This window comes from Marmota monax, unplaced genomic scaffold (genome assembly GCF_021218885.2).
Source record: "Marmota monax isolate L192 unplaced genomic scaffold, Marmota_monax_Labrador192_F-V1.1 WCK01_AAM20220418_F8-fsc00144, whole genome shotgun sequence".
Taxonomy (NCBI): domain Eukaryota; kingdom Metazoa; phylum Chordata; class Mammalia; order Rodentia; family Sciuridae; genus Marmota; species Marmota monax.
Window position 1 is genome coordinate 2,342,276 of NW_026694618.1, and position 24,109 is coordinate 2,366,384.

At 39.2% G+C, this 24,109-nt stretch overlaps 1 protein-coding gene across 4 annotated transcripts in view; it reads left to right on the forward strand.

Moving 5' to 3' along the window:
• Col28a1 (collagen type XXVIII alpha 1 chain) overlaps nt 1-24,109 on the forward strand; it is a 164,203-nt gene that overhangs the window by 112,121 nt on the left and 27,973 nt on the right. For all 4 annotated transcript variants that reach the window (XM_046422560.2, XM_046422562.2, XM_046422561.2 and 1 more), the window contains 3 exons: nt 17,532-17,600; nt 18,131-18,211; nt 18,297-18,332. In XM_046422560.2, coding sequence (XP_046278516.1) covers nt 17,532-17,600; nt 18,131-18,211; nt 18,297-18,332 — 186 coding nt within the window. The remainder of the gene's footprint in view (nt 1-17,531; nt 17,601-18,130; nt 18,212-18,296; nt 18,333-24,109) is intronic.

Sequence of the window (24,109 nt, forward strand, 5' to 3'; positions counted from 1 at the left end):
TGAGAATAGACTGTCACAGGGCCAGGATTGCACCAAGGAGGCTATGGCAGGAATCCAGGCAATGACAAATGGCATTTAAAAATCTAGCTCACATAAATCTAACTCCTTTGGAAACGATGTGTATCTAGTGGCCAGTGTCTGAAAACTGAAGCATGCAATGGAAAACATTCTATTATGACAGAATTGATGCCAGATCCATAAATCTGATTATAAATCTACCCACAGAACTTAAGGATGTTGAAGCATATCAAACTGTATTTGATATCTGGATTGTAGCCCAAGATAATAACCATAACTCTGGATTGTAGCCCAAAATAAAAACTTTAATCCTAGATAAATATTTTCATTTTACCTTTGACAAGAACAAATGTGAAATCTGTCCTTTTTCTTTCTTGTTCAATCTATGATTATGACATGCTAAGACATTAGAGGTGAAATTATCAGACCTAGGATATACATTTAACAGACATACCACTTGCCTTACTGGCATCCCTGACAAAGTCCTACAAGTGTTTGTATTCTGTTGGCTGTTCACATTTTTCAGTATACTTTTCTTTGGAGTAGGGGTACTGGGGATTGAACTCAGGGGCACTCGACCACTGAGCCACATCCACAGCCCTATTTTGTATTTTATTTAGAGACAGGACCTCACTGAGTTGCTTAGTGTCTTGCTAAGTTGCTGAGATAGGTTTTGGATTCAAAATCCTCCTGCCTCAGCCTTCTGAGCTGCTAGGATTACAGGTACACACCACCGCGCCTGGCTGCAGTATGTTTCTTAATGAATTAAATCTTCATCCATAGTAACTGTGGGTGTGAATATTTTATCCAAAGGCATTATATAATTTGAAAAAGGCTGTATTTATTTATCAAGAAAACAAGTCTAAAAATGTTTTTAACATGTACCCAAATAACGATCAACTTTAAGAATTAGCAAGACATATATGATCTGAGTGCTCATTCCTGACTTTCCTCAATCTTTCAGTCCTCTAAGATCAAAGTCCTACTGATCTTTACATTCCCTATGACAGCCCTTACTCTTGGCCCTTTACCTTATAAGGATACTTAAACTATACCTTGTTTTGTATCTTGACTTAATATTTATCTAATATCTGGTAGAGTTAGTTCTCAGATGTTCAACTTGTGATGAAAACTGCAAGTCCATGTGGTCTGATTCTCTAAACATTTGTACAAAACAATTATCTTTAAATCTGAAATGTCTGCATTTAGCATGTCTCCTATGCTAATTTAGTAATGGATGGTGTTTGTGATCAAGAGTGATATATGAGGTGGGACTGGGAGCTAGTAAGACTGAATTCATATACCATACACTAAAATGAGTCCATTCCTTCTGAGTCACAGAGTACATGTATTTATAATCTACCATTTCTCATTGCATATGGTGAATGACATTGCAACCAGATTTGACAAGCGGAAGCAAAATGTTCTGAGGTTTAACCTTGGTACTTTGCTGATGAGATCATCAACTGGAACTAATCCTAATAATGTCAGCCAATGTGCAAAAATAAACAATTTCCCAGAGTAACCAGTTTTATTAAAGTGGGATTTTAAAGTGTGAATTAAAGGATCAAAAGACTCAGGGCCACACCTTGCTCACTGGAAGAATTTCTTATTTCCTGCTTTTGCTTATTTTGTCAAAAACACTTCCTTGTTAGCAATGATCTTTGTCCTTTATTCTATGGTCTTGACCTGTGGTGTTCAATGCTGCATGTTTAAAAGTGGGGTAGAAGTTCAGGCATTATAGGAGGAAACTGGGGATTTCTTAGGGATTTGGGTAAGAATCCATGCCTGGCATAGTTGGGGAGCATCAGTGACAGCTTGACTGGAATGCGGTGAGCTATGGGTGATATGAGAAGTTCTTAGAGGGTGTCACACAGAGAAGTGACCTGATATAAATCATGTTAAGTATGGTTCTGGTAGTATGTGACAGCAGACAGTGAAGAGATGAAGAAGTGAGATAGAAAGCTATTGATGGAAAGCAGGTTAGGGGATGGGGATGTAGCTCAGTTGGTAGAGTGCTTGCCTTGCGTGCACTAGGCCCTGGCTTCAATCCCTAGCACCACAAAAAAAAAAGAAAAAAAGAAAGAAAGAAAAGCAGGTGAGGGATAATGATGTCTTAGCCAGGGTGGCAATAGTGAGAGCAGCGATTGTATTCTAGGTTGGATCTGAGGTCTAATATAAACAAAGGAGTCAAGGAACATGAAGATTTTTGACTTGAATGACTGGAAGGCTGGAGCTGCCATTTCCTGAGGTGAGAAATATAGAAAGAATGGAGGTAGAAATTTAGACTTGTTCCTCTAAAGCTAAACCTATCAGTGGTGCTATTCCATAGGTATTTGAGAGCTAGAAGACTACAGTTTAGGGAAGAGGTCAGGATGAGAAATGTAAATTATACTTAACAATATATAGATGGTATTTGAAGTGTTGAGACTAGATGAGAACATGTGGAGAGTGAACTTAGAGAACAGAAGAGATCCTAGGACAGGGCTCAGCTCATCCTGCAGTGCTGGAAGGTTGCATGATGAGGAGGATCCAGCAAAGGAGGTTGGGAGGTTGGGACAGTAGGGTGGAAAGAAAACCAACCGGAAGTGATGTCCAGAAGCCAAGTAAAGATGTTTTAAGGAGCACTGATTTTGGTACTGCTGATGAGATGAGAATTAAAACATGATCATTAGATTTTTTGACAATATGGAAGTCACTGGTGACCTTGAGGAGAGCTATAGGTACACACATATCCTCCTCCTATCTTCAAGGATGAAGAGAGAATATGTAAAACAGATGTGGGAGATATTAACAACTGATTAATCTTGATGAAAGTAATCTTGGGAAAACATTCATATTATCCTTGCATACTTTTGTGAATTTGAAATTATTTTAAAAAGAAGTTTTTGAAAGGAGAGAATAGTGAGGAAGGAAGGAAAGATGGAGAACATAGGCAACACTCCGAAAAGAGGAACAAAGAAATAGAGTAATTCAGGGAGGAAAGTATATGATTAAAGAAGATATTTAATTTAAAGATGGGAGATATTAGAGTATGTTGTATGCTGATGGGAACAACTGAGGAAACAGGGATAAAATTGTGATTGCAAAAAGAAAGGAATTGCTAGGTGTGTCTTTGATCTTTCAAATCAGAAAAGATTTCCTCTAAGCCCCCTTCCATCCCACACAAGATTTCATTCTAAGTCTACAACATTTTTTTTTTCTTGCAGTACTGGGGATTGAACCTAGGGGTGCTTTACTCCTGAGCTATATCTACAGCCCTTTTTATTTTTTATTTTGAGACAGGGTTCTGCTTAATTGTCCAGGCTGGCCTTGAACTTGGCAGTTCTCCTAAGTAGCTGGTATTGTAGGCATGTGCCATTGCACCTGGCCATTCTACAACATTTTAAGAATACCTGACTGTTCAGAGTATGAACATCCCTGAGAACAGAAGCATTCTTCTTTTATTGTATGTTTTCCAAAGACCTCGTAGCTATTTTACAAAACTTTGTTAGTTTAAAATATGGCTATAATGCATCCTTGTATTATATCTGCATCCCTCATATGATGTAAAGTTGTAAAATTTTCCCCTTTCCCTTCATTCCTGTCTCTATAGAGACGATCACTGTTGCAGTTTGGTGTGTTTTCCATATTTTAGAGTAGCTGTGTATACATACAGATAGCACAGTGTCTTTAAAAAAATCATTCTATGCATATTTTTTTCAACTTTCTTTGCTTCCTCTTCCAGTTGACATAACTTGGATGCCCTCTTAATCAACATAGAATTTATTTGTAATAGCTATATTATAGTACACTAAATGCTTGTAATGTCATTTATCTATATATTTTTCTCCCCCTGCCAGAGATAACTTCTCATATTTTCTCATACTATACTAACATTTTCACTTCTTTGTGTCTTGAAAGGCTTATTCCTTTAGCTATTGGTAGACTTCCCTTTCTTGTATGCAAATGAAATCTGCCTACCTGAAGATTTTTCTGCTGCTGCTAATTCTTTGATGTAATTTTTCTATTTCACTTTGAGTATGAGTCTAGGTTATAAAATTTTGAGAATACAGTTTCATTATCCATATACTTGCCTCTTATATTATACTTTGACTCGGGGGTTTTCTTGATATGTCCTTGAAGCAAGCATGATGCAAGAAAAACTGAGTTAACTTTGGTAATGAATGACTTTAAAGGTATGCTTTTATAGGAGACTCTGATTCTATGGATCTTTTCATAGTTTTATTTCTTGGCCTTTGATGTGCTATCCATACATGCAATGGTAGAGGAAGACCTACTATTCATGTGTCATTAAGTAGCTTATGAAGAAAATCAAGAGAAAATCGTCCCTGAGTGGGTAAGAGTTGCCTCTCTGAATCTGGTCTGCATTGTCAGGAATAATTTCTGTGTTAAGTTGGAAATGAGAAAGGAAAACAGGGCATATAAATGAGTGAGGTTAAGGTTTGCTTACAGGAAGTGTTAATCATAAGGTTCTCTTATTGAAAGAATTCATAGGACTTTATAAATATTACTTCTTTAATCCCCATAGTATATCCAAAAAAGTGATTTATAAAAGGGCTAAAGTTGTGAATCCTCTGCTGAAAGACATTTCCTGAAAGACATTTCCTGAAAATTAGTTGATAGTCCTTTTTGCACTAATTCCTGGTGGAAAATCACAGGTTACAGAATGCACTGTCTTCTAGTAGCTATGATCCTTTCTGAAGATGATACAACTATGAGAGCAATGTAGAACTTGTACCCTATAATTCATGCCTCAAACAGAAACACTTAGAAGCATCCATAATTTCTGCACAGGCAGATATGTTTTTTTTTTTAAATTGACAATGGTGATAAGTTTATGTCTAATATGTGGGCAAAAAGTGTGAGAGAGGCCAGGTGCAGTGGTGCACACCTGTAATCCCAGTGGCTGAGGAGGCTGAGGCAGGAGGATTATGAGTTCAATGCCAGCTCAGCAACTTAGCAAGACACTAAGAAACTCAGTGAGACCCTGTCTCTATATAAAATACAAAAAACGACTGGGGATATGGCTCAGTGGTTGAGTGCCTCTGGGTTCAATCCCTGGTAACTTCCCTTGCCCCCACCCAGAAAAGTAAGAGAGCCAGAAATAGATGTGTGTGAATGAGGATTAAGGTGAGATGAAGCCTACGGAGAAGCTGGCTGGGGACACAGGCAGAGCCAGATGGTGCAGGGCCGGCCTTCATGCCACGCTGCAGAGCTTCTGCAGGATCTTGTCCCCTGGCAGTTCTCTAGGCAAGCTGCCTTTGCCTCTCACCCCCCACCAGTGTCACCTAAGGACCTGGTAGACACTCGGTTCTTGGGCTCTACCTGAACCCCCAAAGCCAGTAACTCTGAAAGTGGAACCCAGAGAGTAGGATCCTTATTTTCACAAGTTCTACAAATTTTTCTGATGTTCATCAAAGTTTGGGGATCACAGCTCTGATGACAGGAACCCTAGAAAGGGTTGTTTGTTGAAAAAGAGCTCGGCATGAGAAGAAGATCACCATTAAACAGGGACGAGAGGGGGGAGGGAAAGAGAGAGAGAAGGGAAATCGCATGGTAAAGGAAGGAGACCCTCATTGTTATACAAAATTACATATAAGAGGAAGTGAGGGGAAAGGGGAAAAAAAACAAGAGAGAGAAATGAATGACAGTAGAGGGGGTAGAGAGAGAAGATAGGAGGGGAGGGGAGGGGGGGATAGTAGAGGATAGGAAAGGCAACAGAATACAACAGACACTAGTATGGCAGTATGTAAAAACATGGATGTGGAACGGATGTGAATCTGCAATATATATACAGGGTAAAAATGGGAGTTCATAATCTGCTTGAATCAAATGTATGAAATGTGATATGTCAAGAGCTTTGTAATGTTTTGAACAACTAATAATAAAAAAATAAATAAAAATAAATAAAAAAGAAAAAGAGCTCGGATATTATATAGTTCACTCCTTGAAGGTAGATACTTCGATAATTTTTTAGAATTTTCACAGAACCGTGCAAGTATCACCACAACCTAATTTTAGACATTTTCATCATCCTCAAAAGAAAGCTCATGTCCCTGGCAATCACTCACATTCCTTTCTCATTTAACCCTGAGGCCTGGAAAACACTAATCTTTCTGGCACCATAGATTGGCCTATTCTAAACATTTAATACAAATGGAATCATAAAACATGTGGTCTTCTGCGTCTAGCTTCTTTTGCACAGCATAATTTAAAAAATGCATCCCTGATATATCAGAACTTCCTTTCTTTTTTAAATTAATTTTTAAAAATTTATATATGACAGCGGAATGCAATACAATTCTTATTATACACATAGACCACAATTTTTCATATCTCTGGTTGTATACAAAGTATGTTCACACCAGTTTGTGTCTTCATACATATACTTTGGATAATAAAATCCATCACATTCCACCATCATTTTTAACCCCATGCCCCTCCCTTCCCCTCCCACCCTTCTGCCCTATCTAGACAGAACTTCCTTTCTAAGGCCAAATTATATCCCATTGAATGAATATACTCCATTTTATTTATCCATTTGTCCATTGATGTATATTAGAGTTGTTTCCACTTTGGGGCTATTATAAATAGTGCTGTCTTGAACATTCATGTGCCAGTTTTTGTATGAACATATGTTTTCATTTCTTGTGGGTATATAATCTGGAAGGGTTTTAAGGACAGAGTGACCTGGTCAGCTGAGTGTTGGACTCTATTACAGCTTGGGAATATACTTTCTTCTCGTTTTTCTTTCTCTACACCATTTGCATGCTCAGTGCATTAACTCAGCAATGATTCCTTGTTTGACAGAGGTATGGGAAAGAGGAGGTGGACTGTGTAGTTAGAAATATCTACCTCCCTCAGATTCTCAGGGTCTTCTGAAGTATCATTTCCTGCTTCCTCACTTTTGAAGATCTCTGGAATGGATGGATGTGAGCTGAAGAAAGACATAGATTTAAAAAACTATTGCAACAACTTAGTTCACAAGCAATGTGAGTCTAAACCTGAGCAAGTTTAAAAGAATAAGTGTGATGTTTCTGAACCATTGGTTTTAGTGATTCATAGTCTTCTTCCAGCAATCTCCAGCCATATTGCAAAGGCAAGCTGATACATTGAATAGCCTTCTCTTCCTCTTAGTGTGAAATATTATTTTTCAGCATTGCTTTTTCTCCTGAAGAGAGAAAAGTTACAGAACACCACCACTCCCTGAAGAGCCATCTTTGGAGCCACTTGCCTGTAAAACCCAAAACTGCTCTGAACACTGCTGATGGCCTCCTCATTTTAATGTCAGAGTGTGCACTTCTTGGCACTAAAAATATTTTGGAGCCAAATTATTTTTTCAATAATTTAATGCAGAACACTCTTGTTATGGTTTGATCTGCTAAAAGTAGGAGGGACAACAGTATCCATTTCCATAAATTTAGTGGCAACTAAATGCAATTTAGTGGTAACAATTCAAAATTATTCTTTTATAGTTCTGGAGCCCCGAAATCCAAAATGAATCTTAGTGAGCCAACATTAACATGTTAGCTCTGGGAAAGAATATACTTCCTTGTCTTTTTCAGTTTCTAGAGACACATGGCTTGTATCTCATCATGCATATTTCCTTCTTCCATCTTTAAAGTCATTATTGTATCTTTTTGATTTCTCTCTGCTTTTATCACATAGCTACCTTCTTTGCTATCAAATTTATTCTTCTTCTCTCTGATCTGATGTACCCAAATAATCCAGGATAATCTCCATATGTCAATATCTTTAAAGAAATCATGTCTGCAAATGACCCTATTTTTATTTAAGATTATATTCACAGGTCTCAGGATTAGGACCCAGCTATATTTGGAGGCCACTATTCAGCCTACTCCACTATTAAATCAGTATGAAGGAGGCTTTGCCCTTTCCACTGCTTCTGGGTCCATTCTTGTCTGGCATATGGGGGAAAAAAAGAGCAGTTTGAAAAGCATACAACATTTCATGGAATTCTTTCATTCAGCAAATTCAGGCACAAGGATTGAATATTGCACTGAGGCCCCATTTCCTTCTGCTGAGACCTTGGCTGTGTCTGTCCTGGTCAGCATTTCCTGCTGTCTTTGCACCTTGCAGCACTGCTTTAGTGGCATGTGCCATCAGCAGAATGCTTCTTAAATGAGCCACAGTGGTTTTCTAACTTGTAAAGATCCCCTTACCTGTTTTATTCAACTATCTCAGAGGCCAATATGACAGGAGCTATTAATAAATTGGCTTGGACTCAGCTCTACAGTCTAAGTCCAAAGAACCTTCTTCAGTTGATCCACATAATGAATGATCGGCTGGCACTTTTCCACACATTCCTATTATCTCTTTTTCACATTGATCCCTGCAAAGTTATCATGAAATTTGCCTTGAATTAACCTGAGAAGCACCTTGACATCTATGGGGTATGCAAGGCTAATTAAGACAAGAGTTTAGGGTGCCTGGTCTCCAGGTAACTTCTACTAAAAAGAAGGTTAGCCTCTGCTTCCACTGACTCAGCATGACATGCTGTCCAAAATAGGCACCTTAGATAAAAAGGCAGAAAGATAAAATGCATTGCCTCTACTTTGGGAGTTCATGATAAGTAGAAAAGAGATGATGTGAACATCCAAGCATCTTAGGAGATGCATGCTACAAGAGAGGTTTAGGTTGATATGAGGGCATTCATCTGGACTGGGGTGAGGGCAGATCAGGGAAGCCTTCTTAGAATAGTTGCAAGGTCTGGGACTCACCTACAGATTGAGTGAGGGTGTTGGGGGAGCACAGAGGTCAGGACACAAAATCATTAGCATGAGAGACTGAGAGGTAAAGGAAAGCAAACATGGCTCAGTAAGATTATTGTAGTTGACAGATTTGGTTCTGAGATGTTTAGTATGTGGGAAGCTCTAGAAAGTACATAGAAGTCAGGCATGGAGTTTGGAGACAAAAATGGAATTGGGGACTAAAGGATTAGAGATTAGCCTTCTAAGATCACCACTAAAATCATAGATGTGGACAAGATTGTTAAGGATATTAAAGTAAAAGTGAAGGACTATGGCAGACTTTGTGAGGGCACAAGGAGCACCAAGAGAGAAGTGTGGAGGTCATCAAACCCAACTAAGAGCATGGGCTACTAGAAATACAGGGAGAACTGGGAGACTTGTGCTATGCAGATGGCCAGCAAAGGGAGCATTCCAGATGTCCTTGTCCCTAGCACAGTCAACTGCCACTCAACCAACCCTGTCTCTTTGTATTTATCATTGGCAGTACAAGTGTATTCAAATGCTATGTAAGATGTTCATAAAATTTGGCAGATTTTATAGACAGCTATTTAGACAAGAGGGCAAGACGTGTTAATGTATGCAGCTGAGACCAGCTGGTAAAGCCCTCAAAACCACGGCACTCTTTGCACTGTGACCTATCAATACATTTAATTTTCGGATTTAAACTAAGAATAATTATTATTGGAACAACGGACTAAGTTTTGTCAATCAGATAGAAAATCAACAGTGAACACAGGTTCATGAAACAAACAGCCCAGTTACCGGGCTTGATTTTGCTGAGATTGTTTGCAAATGTTCATCTGTTACTTGTTCACTCATTTTATCACCTGCTAGTAATTATAAATAGAAAAATGGAAATAGAGACTAAAAGTTTAAGAAAAATGATGTGGAAAACTTGACTCACAAAAGTGAGAATAATTTGGATGTAACTTACATGAGCTGAGTAGGACCTAATTTGGATATTTATATTTTTTACTCTCTTGGTATCAGTGCCCTGTAAATATTTACAATAACCTATTTCTTCCTAGATAAGCCTGCTATCTCAGGTGGTCTGTTTTCATTAAAGCAAGTTTCAGATAGAATTCTACTCTAAGTTTAACTCCTTATTAGCAAATGGGCCCCCACACAACACACTGAAAGGTTCCAATTCCATGTCTTCTTCAGCATTTTTATAAGCACTACATAAATAATCACTCTGAGGAAAATGCAACCCTATTCCCAGGTCCAGATCAAGTCAGATCAGGTGAAGAGTTTCTTCATTATGGAATGAAGGTATGAGGCACCTGTACTGAAGGGAGTTTTGAAATTGTGGTGCTCTACCAAAAGTATATGGCCTGTGGGTTCACCTGACTCTTGGGCCCCATTCATGCAGGGGCAAGTGACCTGCACATTTCTAGCCACCACCTATCTTGAACACCCCATATTTCACCAAAGATGAATTGCTTTTTTATGTCTCTGGAACAATAGATAGCAATATTTGAAGTATGCTTCTTGGAAGTATGGACTACTGATTATGGTACAGTCATGCTTTGCTTAAGGACAGGCAAATGTTCTGAGAAATGCGTCACCAGGCAATTTCATCATTGCACAAATATCACAGAGTATAGTTACATAAACCTAGATGGTACAGGTCAGTTACTTGATATGGCTTCTTGATGCAATCAAGCAATGTAGTAAACATGAGATGTATGAGGCTCCTCCTTGTGCATATGTTTTACAGTAAGGATGTTACGCACACACACATAGGAGTATGTTCTAACAATGATAAAAAGTATAGTATAGTAAGTACACAAATTAGCACCTAGTCATTTATTATCATTATTGAGTTATGTACTGTACAGAATTGTATTGCTATACTTTTAGATGACTGGCAGCACAGTAGGTGTGTTTTGGGCAGCATCACCACAAATGTGTACAAAATGCATTGTGCTGTGACATTATTGGAATATGATGATGGCAATAAGTAATGGGAGCTTTTCAGCTCCATTATAATTTTATGAGACTACTGTTGTATACATGGTCTGTTGAACAAAATGACAATATGCAGCACATGACTATATTTTAAGTTTAAATTCAGCACTCCTGGAGTGCAAATGACATTAACCTGCACATATACATATTAATCTTGTCTAAGAGAAGTATATTAAATTACAGGCAACACAACAGTGATCTTACTTTTTTTTGCATAAATGGGACAAAAGCCATTGTGGTAGGCTGAATAATGGCTCCCAAATATCTATGTCCTCGTTCCTGGAATTTGTGTATATCACCATACACTGCAGAAGGAATTCTGGGGTGGGGAGATTATCCTGGATTATATGGGTGGGCCCTAATAATTACAATTAAGAAGAAAGCAGAGGAAAATAGACTACAGAAGAGGTGAGGTGGTGGTGGGAACAGACGGGGTACAGGAAGATGGAGAGAAGTGGAAGACTGTGGACAGGTACTAGAAGATGGAAAAAAAAAATCAAGGAAACAGATTACTTCTTCAGAGTCACTAGGGGAACCTGGCCCTGTCAACACCTTGACTTTAGCTCAGTGGAACTGGTTTCAGACTTCTGACTTGCGGAACTATAAGAGAATAGATTGGTGGTGTTATCAACCACTAAATTTCTGGTAATTCGTTATGGTAGCCATAGAAAATGGATACAGCATTATCTTGGTCCAGCTCATGGAAGTTTCCATGGGAGCTGTTTAGAAAACCCTTGTTATGAGGCTGACTGTTTTCCCGGTTTCAACAGAGGCTCTGAAGAAAGAAATACAAATCACCAGGGTTTTAAACTGTTTCTACGAACAGACTCAATATCAGTGTTTCAATCTGTAAAGAGTAAATGCTTTTCTGGTCTCTCACCAGACACAATGGAGCTAGATCACCATTTGAATGACAATAAAATATATCGAAGCCATGTTTTTGTTCTGTTAAGCCCATTGGGACTGTATTTTGGCCAGGTACCACATGCATCAGAGCTGCAGTCCAGCAAATGCTCCTCTGATAACGTGTAACTCACTCATTCAGTCTACTCCCAGCCAAATGGGCTGCTGTATCGAACAAGCATTAGCCTGTCGTAGTGCCCATTAGAGAATGTTAATGTATGAAAATGGGACATTAAGTGAGAAGAGTTTAATTCCTCAAAGGAAAAGGATTTAAACAAACTAGAAGCTATTGATTATCAGGTTAGAGAAGGGGAAACTGCCCAGCTTCTACTATACTCTGTTCCAAAAGGAAAAATCAGTGGACCTTTTGTTTTGTTTTGGAGGGACTGTCAGCTTGCAGTTTAGAGAGAGAATTACTGTTGAAAACATTGTTATGAAATCAGATATAATCCAGGGTGCTACGGAAGAATTGCAAAAGCCTAGCTTTTCTCGTTTATATGTTTGTTCCCAGTATTATTACAAAAATTAAATAGGAACATAAACTCAGTCCTCTGCACATAGGGATACAATAAATGTTTCTAGTTGCAACAGGAGATGATTATGATCAGAATTTCTGGGATAAGGAGATAATGCCAAAGTTTGGTTGTTCTAGGAGTCTGTGGATAAGTGCTTCTGATCGACCTGCATGATTTTATGTACTAGAAAGGCCACAGAGAAAGTCAATTTTTCTTCTCAAGTGAACTGGCTATTACTAAAAAGGAGAAAGCAATCCCTTTCAATACAAAGTAGTTCCTGGATTCCACATTAAACACCAGATGACTGTTCAGACAGGTCACTGTTCTTTCTTTCTAACTCTTCCATGTCCCCACTAGGTCAACCAGCATCTTAGTTCAACATTGATTGCGCTATTCTAGCTGCAGAAGGCTTTCACTCCCCATCTTCAAAATGTATAACTCCTTTTTTTCCTTATTAGCAATACAGTCAGCACCATCAGAAAGGAGGAAAGGCAAACTAGAGAAGAAGCTGAGGAAAGAATTGTAATTTTTAAAAAGTTTGGTACATGTGAGGGCCACTACAAAGTAATGGGGCTAGGTTTGGGCTTTCAATAGGTTATATGATTGCATCTTAGCAAAGAATATTCCTTACAAATGCAAAATGCCCCCCCCCCCCCAGTGCTTCTACAGCTAGCCCTCTCAGCCTAGAGTGCCCTGGTTAACCTGTAGCTGTTTAGCTAGAAGTGCTGTTTGTTTTCAATATATAACCAGGTCGTGGCAGTTTCTCAGACAGGACTGCAGCCCTTGACAGGAGGAACTTGAATTCCATTTGAACCGGAAATACTGGACTTTGGACATTTTTTATAATTACTGATTTTAACCTTTTTTCTTTGAGCAAGTTATAGAAAATGATAAGAAAACAGCTCAACAGTAAAATTGAAAGTCATAAAGTTTGTTGATAAAAGTGTTGTCACTACATTGAGCCTGGGTTTTGGTTAAAATTCCAGTTGAGTCTGTTTTCTCTCTCCTTCCACATTTCAGTCCAAGACAACAGGCCTGTGTTGAAATCTTAGAATAACTTGTTTCTTATCTTACTTAATAATGGGCACCTTCATACCCTTTGGTAAAAATGAAGTATGTATCTCTTTAGATATAAGTATTGCTGTGTTATAAATATCTCTATTATCATCTTCGGGATGACAGAGGAAACTTGGGAGATGGGACTCAAACAGGAAGGGAAAATGGCTGTTGAAGGCTCCCTTGTTGCCTTGCAGCCTAAGTATCTACTTTCTGTTAGCATTGCCCTTATGCCTAGGCAGGCAAAGGTCGGTCTGGTGGTGGTGGATAACCAGTGCTGGGCTTATGAACTGGCCGTGTTCAGGCAGGACAATGCCATCTCTGGTTCAAGTGGTTGAACTGAAGTCCATCTTCAGTTCAATCCTGGGGAAATACAAAGGTTCTTGGTGATGATAGAAGCCTCCTGTATATAAAGAGCTGGAGTCACCTCAGGAAATCCACACCAGGGCTTTGTTTTAGGTCCCTTGGTATTCTTTTGGCCTGTGGGTACCCAAAACTTTGGGTAGACAAAACACTTGTATACTTATATTTTTTAGCTGCTGCTGGGATGATAGCCGATGCCTGTGTGCAGTCATTTAATGCATTCATTTACCTTTACACTCATTCATTTTATATGCTGTTTTAACCTTAAATGTTATTTGAAGTAATTCACACTTACAGAAAAGTTATATAGTACAAAGAATTCCCGTATCCCCTTTACCAGATTCCATAAAAGTTAACATCACCACATTTGCTTTATCAAAGTATGTGTGTGTACCAACATTCATATTCTTTTTCTCTAACTTTTGAGAGTAAGTTCCAGCTACAGTGTCATTTTTACCCTAACTGCAGTCCTTTTGCTACAAACACATTCTCTTACATAACACAGTAGGGTGATAAATAGCAATTATTATTGATATAATACTATCAAATCTAGAGGCATTATTTACATTTTCCCAAGTATTTCATTGATTCTTTTTACCTTAAAAATTATTATTTAGTAAAAAATGATTTAGTTAAAGTAACTTTCACCCTCTTTTAAGTGTGTGGTTCTATGAGTTCCAGCAAATCTATAGAGGCCTCTAACGGTCTTGGCTGAGCCTGACTTTATGAACCTCCCCAAGCAGTGGAGCTGCTCTACAGGTCGGTGCCAGGATTCATTCCCACAGATTGACTCTGTTTCCGGCCCCCAGTGGGCATGGGTCATCCGCTGTGCCCTCAAGATAACAATGTTTGCTGCCTTTCCCTAGAGTTTTAGGACTTTTGTTTCACAGGGAGTGTCGTACCCTGCCCTGGGTGGTATAGTCTGAACATAAAATCCATGTTGAAATGCTACCAGGCACTCTGGGGCCTTGGGGAGGTAATTAAGAGATTTGCCTTGCCCCTTCCACCATGTGAGGACACTGCAAAAAGCACCATCTATGAACCAGGAAACAGGCCCTCACAAGACAATGAATCCTTTAATGCCTTGATCTGGGGTTTCTCAGCCCCAGAACTATAAGAATTAGATTGCTGTTGTTTATAAGCAACCTATTTCCATGGTATATTGTCAGCACAGACAGGCCAAGACACTGGAGATTCCTACTTCCCTCTGCCTGCACCAGAAGAGAGTTTCTTCAGATTCTTACTTGCCCTAGGTTTCTTATGAGCACTGGTAAGGTCCCCAAAGAAGAAGAGCCTGTGATGGGTGCCATTTCCCCTTGTGCCTCCAGCTCTCCTCCTCTCCTGGTAGCCTGTATTGGCCTTTAGCAATTTATTAAAAATTTTAGTCAAATCCTCCTTACCAATCCTGGGCTCTCCCCCAGGTATTGAGTGGTCAGGTTCTGCCTCTCTGTGGACGATTCGTGCTTCCTTATATGTGGAGTTGGCCGATTTCCCTGAAACCACAGCTCTATGACAGATTCAAAAAAAGCTGTGACTCCACAGGTTGTAAGTCATTGTAAGAACAAGGGAAGGATTGACTTTTTACTTTTCTATATTCTGAACAGAAGCCAGACGTCCCCTTTACATTCTTTGATTATCTATGAATTTTATTTTTTTAATTACTGCATCTTATAGAACATTTAGAAAAAAACACTATTGTTTCCTGACATCAGTAATAAAAAAAAATCATTGAAGCATTCAGGTAGTTGTGCATTACACTTAAAAACTTCTTTCCTGGAGATTAAGCAATCATCTGAAAACAAAACTATCACATTGTTAACAGGACAGATTTAAGAGTCAACAAAGTGGTACAGTGATTAAGAAGCTAGGTTTAAATTTTGCACTTAATCATACCTTCTGAAAGGTTGTTTCCTGCAGTTGCTTTGACTCGCGCTAAAAACATTGTTTATCTTTTTCCTGAGACTTATAAAGGGAAAAAAACAAATCTGATTGTATAGTGTCCACCTCTGCCAAGCTAAGATATGGACTTACGTGGTAAGAGGCTTTTAGCCTGGTAATCTACTCTGAAAGTTATAGGAAGACTTCAAGTATTTTGAAGGGAAACTGGTAATTTAAAGTGGGGGAAAATGCCTTCACTATAAGGAAATCCAGGTGCCTGGAATGACTATAGTTCTAGCAATTATATAGAAAATGTTTATGTGTGAAATATCCCAAAATAAATTCCTGAACATAGAAGGATCCAAACATGATAACTGGCTCTCTGAGGTTTTCCCCTCAGGGTGTGGTGAGGAAGCCACAATAGCTTTTAACTTTGTTAGGAAATTGTGTCATTTCTTAAAAGCAGCTAGTTAGTCACCAACTTTTATTGGACGTCTTTTGTATTAGCTGTTGTGGAGATCTGAGATGTTGTCAAAGAATAATTATTCTGAATAATTGTTGAAAGGTGGACTCCCTTTGTCTAAATATAGATGTCCCAGTGATAAGTCACCACTGCAGCTGGGTCCCACAGTGATTCGCTCTCTGGCTGTCCTTTGGGGTTGGGACAGAGCCAACCATTCGTTTCTTTTTAGTGTTCTCCCGTGAACTTTTAATTTCCTCATACCTGGCCAGAAACCCTCCTGGATCTCTGATCTCAATTCTCCCAGTTCTGATCCCAGTGTCTGAGACTCCCTGACAAGCCAAAGCTACCTTCCACAAATAGCTCATTCATCTCATAAAAATCTGAGAAAACAAACCTCCACCAAAGTGTTTTTAACTGGAACATCTTCCTTAAGAGAATACTTCCTTCTCATATTTTTTTTTTCCTTTACATTTACTTAGAGCAGAGCACAGTAGAATTCTAGGCATGCAACTCCTCAGGGTGTTTCAGGCCACTTTAAGCTCTGGCCTTCCAGTCTGTATGTAGACAGACCTTCTGCCTCCTCCTCCAGATGAGGCTGCAGATTCATTCCTGCTGAAGCATGGCTTTCAGTGTGTGTAGTGAGGGTGATCTGTTTCCTGTACATTCCTGCCTCTTTGTCTTCCTGATACCTACCTGTGGGAGGAGTGCCTTCTCTGAAAAAGAGTACAGATTTTTCTCATTTTCCTTGAATCTTCAGCTTCACATCCAAGTGTTGACTTAATATTTAGGGTATATGTAACCAATATCAGTCCCTATCCAGGTTCAGGACCTCTTAAAACCTCCAGATTCCCTGGTGAGAAAAGAGGATTCTCTCTTGACTCTAAATTGAATAGAGACCAATAATCTTTACCTGTCCACTTCAACCAACTAAGCAATTAATAAAGAAAGCACTTCTTCTTCAAGCATGAGTCTCCTTAGCTGAGCCCAGGATTTGTACAATACTGCATAAACTTTCCTGGTGGGTCCGCTATATTATAGCACTGGGCTTGGCTCAAGGGATACCAAGGTGCAATGCCATTCAGGGAATAAGTTCTGAGAAGTCTGACCATGGTAGGAAACTTGTTTTAAGTCCTCTTGTGTTGAATTGAGGAGGCAAGAGTGTAACACCACACTTGCAATCCATTTAGAAACACAACATGTCAGAGGATTAAAAAAAACCTTGGAGTCTAGTTGTGAAAATCTGCTGTTAGATGTTAGGGCTGGGCTCATGAAGAACTGAGTATTTCAGTTCAACTTCAGAAAGTATTTACTTGTGTTCATTTTATTTTGTACTATTCTGTATATTTGTTTTGATGTAAAGGTTTCCTCCTAGGGAAGTGTACAATTGTGCAAAGGTATGTAAAAATATTCATTGAAGCACTATTTTTAATATAGAAATATTAGAAATTAATGTTCATCCATAGGATAATGGATAAATTATAGTCCTGTTATTTAATGGGATACTATACAGCAGAGAAAGTCAACAAAGTCCAAATATTCTGAGTTATCCCGGACAATTAATAGAAACATTCTTTCTTACATCCTGTATAGGGAGAACAAGGACCTCAAGGTTTTCCAGGGCCAAAGGGCACCAGGGGCCAAGGCCTCCCAGGTCAGAAGGTAAGTATTTCAGGATATTAGAGAAATGCTGTGGCTTAAGCTCTCAATAGCTTAACTTTGACTTTAAATGAGCTCTCACGTATGCATCACACTTCTTCCTAACACTCTCAGACACCCATGTGGAATTGAAACCTTGTGCATAGCCCTTTCTACTTATAAATGTGCTCATTTTACAAAATCTTGCCTTCATTCTTAAAAGCCAGCCAATGAAGGGATAAATCCTTACAACACACATACAGGAGACAACAGATAACTCAGGAATCTGGACAATTGTGCAATAGCCTTCCCTGAAGTTGTGGAGTTGATCACATGGCCACTTCATATCTCTGGTTCATTATAAATTGGATAACTATGGCTGAGGGAGTGTAAACAAATTGCTCTCAATTTTTTTTTCATATTATATATTTGTATCAACAAGAGCTCCAGGTCTTGAAGAGATACGAGTTGCAAATAAACCAAGTTGCAGAGTTTTTGCTATTTGACTTTAATGCTTATACTTTAAACTTGTCTTTTTTATCATATTTTTAAAGGGTGAGCATGGAGAACAGGGTGATGTGGGAAAGAAAGGTGAAAAGGGGGAACTTGGAGACCCAGGATCTCCTGGAAAACAGGCAAGATGCGATTTAAAAAGTTGTGATTTTATACTCATGACTGGTTCCAACTATATTGACTGTTAACTCTTCTTGCACTATGTAGGGATTACAAGGACCAAAAGGAGATGCAGGACTTACAGTGAGTATCTGCTCTAGTGGGTAATTGAGGGTTTTGTGCTTGCAAAATTATTGCATTCATGTTTTAGCTTTAGAATTATCAATTCTTTGGATGCAGGATTCTAGTTGGTATTTAAATGATGGTTACTGCTACCAGCCCAGTGTTGAATTAGATGCATGAGGTAATTGCATTGGACCGTGGAGGAGAAATTACACCAGGCAGCCTTGGCTAACTTGTGGTGGAGGTGTGACCAGTCCCCTCACACCCCCTGGTAGAAATGCTCACACTGCTATTATTGGCAACAAGGAAGTGAGCTGTTTACAAGAAACTGAATGTCCAAATGATTTCTTATTTTATCTGATCCTTCTCATTTCAGAATGGGGGCTCTTTTTCCTGAACTGGTTTCTTTAAGAAGTGTTCCAAGGAAAACAGCAACACAAAATCAGGATTATGCTTATGTATTGATTTACCTTTCAACAAATATTTGTTAAGCAGCCACATTTTCCTGCTCGTTTCCACACACCATTAAAAACAGAAAAAAAAAAAAAAAAAAAAAAACCTGACTCTTTAGACACACATGGATGGGAAGGTTCTAGAGTTTCTGTAGTAAATTCTAATTCTTCCTTTCTGATTCATTTTTGTCTGATTGGAAGATACTACATCTCCTGGAGTAGAAGAGGAAAAGGGACCTTTTCTTCTTGTTGATTTTTCTCTAGGTCATGGTCTGGAGATGCTGATGTTCTGTGCCAGGAAAATCCAAGTGTGAGGGTGTGGGAGTTCAGGTGCTGACAACAAGAGCAGAGAGGCACACATGGAACCTCTTTTCCCTCCGACTCCAAAGATGCCTACAGTGGATGAAGCAGCAATATAGACAATAATTTCCTCCCCACAAAACAAGCAGCAGGGGAAAGTGTACATAAATGACCAGTGGGACTTTACTATTTTATCCCAGCATGGGGAATTGGACTTCATCCATGTATTCTTCATCCATTTATTTGCTCATTTATTTCTTTCTTTCACCAGTATTTTAGGGGAGTGTAGTGAGTCAGGCTCTGAGATAGAGAGGTACTAGGGAAATAGTAGAGAATAAGAGTCTGTCTCCCTGTCCTCAAAGAGCTGACAGCCCCGTGGGAACAAAGACATAAAGGTTGTTTATCCACAGTGTGATGAATGCCATGACAGAAATAGTTAGGAGAGTCCAGAGCGCACGGTGATGTGTGATATTGATACCACTGGTTACGGGTGACGATGAGTTCTGTTTCCCAGAGGTGAAGATTAAGCACCAGAGAAATGCCGAGGTAAGCGTAGAAAGCAAGTTTTATTTAAAGAATAAAACAGACTTCTCCCAGGAAGAAGGGGGCCATAGCTGGTGGGAGTGTCCTGTCCCTTTTATACATCTTAGATTTTCTTGTTCTCCTGCCCTCTTCCTCCTTATCTTGCTCCTTCATTTCGCCATCTTGCCTAAGTGATTGGAGGCCAGGAGATGCCCATGAGATGGCCAAAAAAGCAGCCCAGGCAGTATCAATTAACAACTCGTAGGAGGAACCTTGGGGCAGGTCACCTTAGCAACAGTTTGGAGCAGGAGCAGGAGGAAGGGCTTTGAAAGGAGGATGGGGAAAGGGCAGCATTTGATTTTCTTACTGACTGGCCCCCACCTTCCCCATCAGACCCAATTATTTATTATTTACATTGATTATTTTTTTGCCCTCCGGCCTCAAAATGTTTGGAGCAATAGCTAAAGGCTCCAAACTTTATCTGTTGAGTGCAGGGTTTTAAACCATAAAGCAATTATCTTAGTAATGGAGACGACATCATTTTATTGACATTGGTTTCCAAGATTTTAGAACAAGAGGCTAGCAGGATGGGAAGAGTGAAGGGAAAGAGAATGTACATTGTTAAAATCTAACAGGTGACAGGCACTGAGCTAGGCTCCTTAACATCAGTATCAGCTTTTCTCAGCCACCTAGGTGCTCAAGCTTTGGAGAGCTGTACTCCTTATTCTGGTGAGCATTCCTTGGGGCCAAAGGGCATGGCCACTCTATGCATAACCACCACCTCCACCATTTGCCATAGTCTAAATACACCTGACCCTATTCTTTCTACCACACACCCTGTGCTACAAATTTAGTGAAGTACTACCATAATGCAATGTGATTTGTGTGACTGCCACTCCTTCTGCCTGGAATGTTCCTCCTCTCTCCACCCACCCCACCCCAAAGGACTCATAGTTTGGAAAGTCAACAACATTGGCCTACATGCCTTGGCCCACCTAAAAGGTGGCAAAGGGTCATGTATTTTCAGAGGATCTGGGTTAAGTTTGGGAGTAAGGACTAGATTCACTGCATGAATGCTGGCCAAGGCCTAATGCAGTGTAGGGTTGGTGAGGATAAGGATGTTAAAAAATAAAAAAATAAGGCAGGCTGATTGGCAAGGCCTTCTCAGGTCTAATACTCCATATTTAATGTACATGACAGCTCCATGTGGAAGGTAGTATTGTCTGTACTTCTGATGAAGACATACTAAGTCAGACAGAAAGATTGAGCAATATACCCAAAGTCACCTAGTGAGCAAGTAAGCAGGGCTTTTTAACTAGAGTTGGCCTGTCCCTGCCAAATCCAGGCTGCTCCCCCATGAAAACTCCCCTTGGAAGGCCTCTCTCATTTCCCTACCCTCATTCTCTTCCTGAACAAATGTATCCCCCAAATAGCTATCAATTACAGATTCCTTCCAGACTAACAAATGCTTTTAAGAGGAAAATACTATTGATGGAGTGAAATATTTAGATAATTCTCAGCAAGTTATGTAAAAAGATTCTGTTATTCCACCTGTCCCTTCAATGTTGGCATTTCCCAGTGACAACCCTCAGTCTTCTCTTCTCCATCTTCAATCTCTTATAGAGGGACAGCCACGAAAGGCAGGGGGATGTACAGTTCGAAAAGGCTAATTGAACAGTACAGTAAAATCATAGGATAAATTAAAAATTATTATTTTTTAAAATTATAACGTAGAGTATGTTTGTCAAATGGGGGTGGTTGGTCACATTGGTAAAAGCATGGCTGAGAGTCCCTCTTCCAGGCAATCTAACTGTGGTCCCTGTTTGAACAACTAAATGAACACTAGCATTTCTTCAATCTGTCTCCAGTGGGGACTGCACCAGAACTTACATCCTACTGCTACTGGGCTTCTCTAGTTGGATGTCCTGGAGGTCCACCAAATAATTAGCCAGGCCCAATCATCTTCACAATCCCACCATGCCCCTATTCCACTCCTCCCTACCTTAGAGCAAGGCTCCACCATGTTTGCCTTCTCTTTGACCCCTTCTTCCCCTCATTCCTTCTTTCAGTTACTCTCCAGTTCCCTTCATGCTCCATCTGGAATGTTCTTCCAGGCCTGTCTTCCCCACCCATCACTATCACCATTGCCTTCTGGTATCATTTTCTTTGCCTGAACTATTTAGGAACTTCAAACCCCTCCACCAGTTGCTGTGATCTTCTTTCTTAAACAGGAGTGAGACCAGAGCTCTTCTGCTCTTAGGGATCACCTGTATTCAAAGTGCAGCTCAAGTTGACACCTTCAACATAACACAAAGGCTCCCTGACTGCTACATTTCTGTTCTTCCTACCACACACCTGGAGTCACCAGCTTACTCAAGTACTATAATGCAGTGTTCTTTGTGTGAGTGCCCTTCTGTCTGCCTGGGATGTACCTCCGGTCTCCATCCACCCCAAATCAGTCAGAACCTGCCTCTCTGGACCACTGCCCCAACCCCAGCAGACCTCGTGGTTTTCTGGCTCTCTGAGCACTTATATAAGTCTTTGCCTATTTGTTTACTTCCTACTAGACTGTGACCTCTTTCATAGAATAAATTTGATGCCTTTGTTGTTGGCACCAAATAGCCAAAGTAGTTATTCAGTGACTTTAGTGAAAGAATAAACTGTTCCAGTCACTTAATAGAAAAGGGAAAGGTTGATATGTATACAACCAATTAAAGTATTTTAAACCTACTCATGCCATAAAAACATGTTGAAAAGAATTAAAATCCAGCCTTAATATATACAGTGTCCTTATAGGCCAACAAAGGACCAACTTTATAATTAAAGAAAATGGGACAAAATACAGACAGTGTGTTCAAGAATATACCTTGGAAACATTCATATGAAATAAAATTTGACTTCACTAGCAATTCAATAAATCAATTTAAAACAATGAAATGTTTTGGTCTTTGAAATTTCAGTGATTAGAAAATAATAATAACTAGCATTGTATGTCTAAAATAAAATAGGTTTTCTTATATAACTCTACCATTTACCCACTAGGTCAGCCATCATCTTAGTTCAACACCAACTGCTTTATTCTAGCTGCAGAAGGCTTTCACTCCCCATATTTAAAATGTGTAACTCCTTTTGTTCCTTCTATATTGCAATTGGAGATGTCAGTTACTGTAACTTCTCTGAAGGATACCTTAGCAGCAGTCATCAGAGAGCTATATATCCAAAAATGATCACATTTTTTACTTTAGAGATGAAGTTTTTTAGAACATTTAACAATATGGGAAATTAATTATGATATAAGGTCAAGTGCAAAACTACAATCATAAAATTTAGTATAGAGTTATTTTCTCTACATTAAAAAGTTAAACATGAAAATATAAATTTATGTTTCCCCTTTCTAGTTATACTTAATATAAATTCATACATGTTCCTTTCCATATACATTCTAATTACAGATTTATTAAATGTCTCTCTGAACATGGAAAAGTATAGCAAAGTTCTGAGAAAACATGGTTGACCTCTTCATTTTATGTAATTTTGTAATGTAACTCAGCATGGTATTAGAGGGTCTTCTTACATAGTTACTTGGAATGATTGTTTTTTGCTCAGTTTACGATTTAAAAACTTAGATTTAAATGACTGAATAGTTCCCATCTCATTGCTGTTAATCCATGTTACCAGATATGTCACCTTTATCCCAATTCTGTCATTATAGATTAATTCCTTAAAATTTTGTTCCTGAATCTGTTAAATTTTATCTTCTTGGATTAGGTCCAATGGCTCCTTCCTATTGAAATCTAAGCTTCTGTTAATAATCCTTTTCAGCTTCATGTCTTTGGCAAATGTGGTCTCCTGCCTTCTGTAGTCTCATCTCAGTCACTTTAAACCTGCCACACAGGGCAGGACATCACAAATTGACTTCTGGTACCCATGTGATCTCAGGCCCTTCTGTGGAGCTGACGTACTGCAGGATGAAGGAAGGAGCATTCAGAAACACAGGGACATTTCCTAGAAGAGCCAAAGTGAGAGTAGTAGGAAACTGAGGATTGGTACAGAAGAAACAGGAGAGACTTCAGCCTGGAATGAATTCTTTTAGACCCTGAAGCATGCCTTGGTTGCTCATTACACTAAGCAACTAAGTGGTTTAAGTCACATTACTGAACGCGCACGTCTGCACCTCTCTATTGTGTAGGTAGTGCTTAGTGGGGACAGACCTCGGGCTAAGAGCTGTATGTGCATTTACCTCATTCCATCTGCACCACAGCCCTGCAATCTAGACACTGTTAGGTCACCTAATAGCCAAGGTTACAAGCTGATAAATGCTGAAATTGCAATTGAACTTCAGAACTCTGAGCGATTAAGTTTCACAACTGAACCTCATTTCAGTTATGATCTATTATACCCAACTTTTAAACCTCTGTGCTATTTCATTTTCTGCAATGGAAGGATTACATCAAATGGCTCACTGCTGATTATAGTAAGACAACTTTTAAGACTCTGGGAAAAAAATACTATAGTCATACATTT